Source organism: Halyomorpha halys, unplaced genomic scaffold (assembly GCF_000696795.3).
Source record: "Halyomorpha halys isolate HHAL.00 unplaced genomic scaffold, Hhal_1.1 Scaffold192.1, whole genome shotgun sequence".
Taxonomy (NCBI): Eukaryota; Metazoa; Arthropoda; class Insecta; order Hemiptera; family Pentatomidae; genus Halyomorpha; species Halyomorpha halys.
This window is the reverse complement of record NW_027108514.1, coordinates 428926-432820: the sequence shown is the minus strand read 5'-3', so window position 1 is coordinate 432820 and position 3895 is coordinate 428926. Positions and strand designations below refer to the sequence as shown.

Genomic DNA, 3895 nt, shown 5'->3' with positions numbered 1-3895 from the left:
CTATCTTTACTGGGTTACTAATAGTTTTTGTATTTTATGTATTTGAAGAAAGTGCTGGTACTGGTGGGGGGATAATCCCAGAAAGTAAACTTAGTGTAGTTCTAATCAATGGCAAAGAACCAATTTCACCTTCAAAGGCGTCGAATTTTTCTTTTAAAAGAGTTCTAATTATATTTTAATAAATAATTTATTATAGTTGTTTCTAATCAAGATTAAAATATGTTATAATCATATATATTTTTTAAATATTTATTTATTGCTATTTATAACTTTACATTATAATACATTTAGTAAATCTGATCTCGGTTAAATTAGAGTGTTACAAGCGTGTAGAGAAACTACCCATTGGCAGCTCTCTAATGACGTTTTACATTAGCTGGTCTTGTGGCCACTTCTTTTCAGGCGCCTCGGAGGATTGTCAGGAATGGAAGAAGATGCAATGTTAGAAACTAGGGGGTTTGAGTGGTTAGGGAGTTTATAATGGAAGGAGTGATAACTGGTTCGGGCTAGATCGGTTACATAGGGAACATTAAGGTCTTTGTATGATTTTGTTTGTGAAAAAGTAAGGATCATTGAGGATTTTATAAAGGATTTTGGATTGTAAGGATGGAATACGAGAGGAATTCGAAGGTTTAGTGGAGCCCCAAATATAAACTCCATGTGTCCAGATTGGCCTTATTATGTAGATCAGTCTTTTGTAATGAATTGGAAGTTTTTCTAGTAAGTGCTGTGATAGTCGAAATCAGCGTGCAGTTTCCTATCTTCTCAGTCTTGTGTGAGGATTCTAGGTTAATCGTTTGTCCAAATGTAGTCCAAGGTAGCGGATCTGTTCGACAGGGGTAAGAGTAACATTATGAAATGAAACTGTAGGGCAGTCGGTAGGTTTACGACGAAGGATAAAATATTTTGTTTTAAGTTTTATTTTATGTATGCATTATTATAACAACCTAGTCATAATAATATAAAAGCTCTAAAAATATAAACATCTTTAGTTGGAAGAAGATTGTCATTTTTGTTTCAATCTGTCAGCACTGATGAAGCCCTGCAAAGTGGGGCAAAACGTTGGTTAAATATAAATAGTTTTCTTCTATTATTTTGATACCTTTATTGATCGCTACCCGGACTATCTTCCTACAATTTGCACATCTTTAGTATAAGGTCTTCTTGTATTTTGGTACATATAAGTTAAGGTATGATGACACCAAATATCTGTCATAATACCTATTTCCCAGTGTAAATATAGGCTGAGGCTATATATAGAGGATTACAAGAACTAATAAATCAGTATGCAAGTAGACATTGAGTGCGTTATTTCTCGTCCCAGTTTTCCCTTTTTTTTTTTTTTTTTTAGTTTTCTTGAGTGACCTACCATAACTTCTGACATGCGTTAGATATAAAATGTTAATAATGTTTACTTTTCTTTTTTCAAAACGCCCATAATATCCAGTTTCAGACTCACTCTAACTATTCTGATACTTTTTTATAAATAAGCGTAACTACATAAATAAAACATGAAAACTTTAATAGATATTTTGTTCTGTTGCAGGTCTGATAACATGGGATGCGCAGGAGTGCCATGTCGATCTCGACAAGGAACTCCAGAACATTACTGCCCAAGCTCCAGAAGGAGAGGAAGCAAAGAATGGTAATTATATATTTATTATATGCTATATTATATTATGAAAAAAATCTTAGACACCCCACAAGAGATCATCATAATTCAGAAACTTGTTGAATCCCAAATTGTTTGTGAGGACTAATGTTTAGTTAATTCCATCCCTTCTTGGTGAATGTCATCTCAGGGATGTCTCTCTGACTTGAGGTTATAATACAAGAGCTATTAGAAAAGAAGTCGGTTGCATCACCCCAATTTTTTATTGCTTTAATTAAAATTACCTATAGCGACTAGTCAAAATTGATGAGTCTGGCAAGTATAGTTAGGGGGAAGACGAAATGGCGACTGTTTCAAAATGTTAAAAAAAAAAATACGTTCAGAGTAATATCGTTAAAATTATTGAACAAGAAAACTTAATAGAATATCATTTAAAGTAGAGTACATGGTCTAAGATATGATCCCTAATAGAGCAGTTTATTTTCAATAGTTCTAGAGAAATAGTTTTCATAAAAGCAACACTTTATATAAAATGAAAACTCAGTAGTTAGTGAATTTAGTGTGGAAAATCAATGTCTGAGGAACTATGAGACGTACAGATGTTTATTAGCACTCAAATTAAAGCTAGTTTAATGGAATATAAATTATTTTATCATCTTGTCCTGCAGTATCCTTTTTAAATACTTCACTAACACCTGTTGAACAGATTCGATACTTAGGACTCCATCTTGACAAGAGACTTACTTGGAATCCACACATAAGACTGAAACGACAAGAAACTGCTAATAGATTTCGATTGCTACAATACCTTCTTGACAAACGCCCTAAACTTCCCAGTCACTACAAATTATTATACACTATGATAATCAGACTAATTTGGACATACGGAATTGAGCAATTCCTCCCGCATCCAATCGTTACAATCCAAAATCCTACGTAAAATTCTTGATGCTCCTTATTACGTTACAAATAAACTCATCCACAAAGACCTTAACATCCCATTCGTTGCAGACTTGGCCCAAAACAGATATGCGTCTTTTCATTCCATTCTAACCCATTAATTCTAAATCTCTCATCCTTAACAATCCCTGATAATCCTCCGAGGCGTCTGAAAAGAAGATGGCCATGGGAACTTCTAATTTAAATTAAACGGGTGGTTCCTTCCCAAGATTTTCATGTGTAAATAAAAAATTCCACAGATTTACTTATTTATTTATTTGTACAATTGTAAATTACATTTAATAAATAAAAAAAAAGTATTTTATGGCGTTTATCTTCCTTGGTATTTTCATGATATTTTCCAAAATAAATTAACAAGATGATTTTTATTTGTTGGAACACAATTTTTGATTTATGAAAAACTATATCTCAAGAACCATTAAACGTACAGATGCTACCATCAACCAAATTAAAGTCAGTTAAATATGCTATAAAGTGGTTTATCTTCGTAGGAGTAGTAGTTTTTATGAATTTGGCATATGAAATGACTTCCGAACAACTAGATTTCAATTCATTTTAGCAAACACCATGAAAACCAGTACAACTGCGAAGATAAACGTCATAGACTACTTTATGGTACAATAAACTAGCTTTAATTTGAGTGCTAACAAACATCTGTACGTCAAATGGTTTTTGAGATATAGATTTTTCAATACTAGCCCGAACCAGATATCAATCCTTACATTACAAACGCCCTAACCACTCAAACCCATCAGTTCCTATTCTTGCATCCTCTTTTATTCCGGACAATCCTCCGAGGCGTCTAAAAAGAAGATGGCCTCGAGACCTTATATTGTAAAAATGTTTTTAGAGTGATACCAATGGGTAGTTTCTCTACATGCTTGTACCATACCATTATAATTCCCTCAAATTTACTTGATGTATTTCTGTACAGTTGTAAATATCAATAAATAAATTTTCAAAAAAACAATTTCAATACAGTTTTTATGAAATGTTACTTTTAAAAAAAACAACTGTATCCAGGGAACTACTGAACGTAAAAAGTTCTGTGGGGGCTCATATTTAAAAAAAATCCTTCATCTTTAAATGGTGGTATATTAAGTTTTCTAGTGTAGGAGGTTTAAAAACAAAGATCTGCTAATACAAAAATTTATTAGTTTAGAAACAGCATCCATTTTGCATTCTCCCTAACTATAATTGGTAGACTCATCAGTTATACATAAACTTCTAGTTTTCCAATAAAAATGCAAATTGCGTTGTATAGAATTAGTTTTAGTTATTTAATTTATATTATTATAAGCTATATAGAGAGCAATTAATTAG

General features: G+C 32.2%; 1 protein-coding gene across 1 annotated transcript in view; it reads left to right on the top strand.

Moving 5' to 3' along the window:
* The first annotated feature begins 1382 nt into the window (after positions 1-1382).
* LOC106679285 (microtubule-associated protein futsch) overlaps positions 1383-3895 on the top strand; it is a 42170-nt gene continuing 39657 nt past the window's right edge. The window contains exons 1-2 of the mRNA XM_067046835.1: positions 1383-1386; positions 1547-1645. Coding sequence (XP_066902936.1) covers positions 1383-1386; positions 1547-1645 — 103 coding nt within the window. The remainder of the gene's footprint in view (positions 1387-1546; positions 1646-3895) is intronic.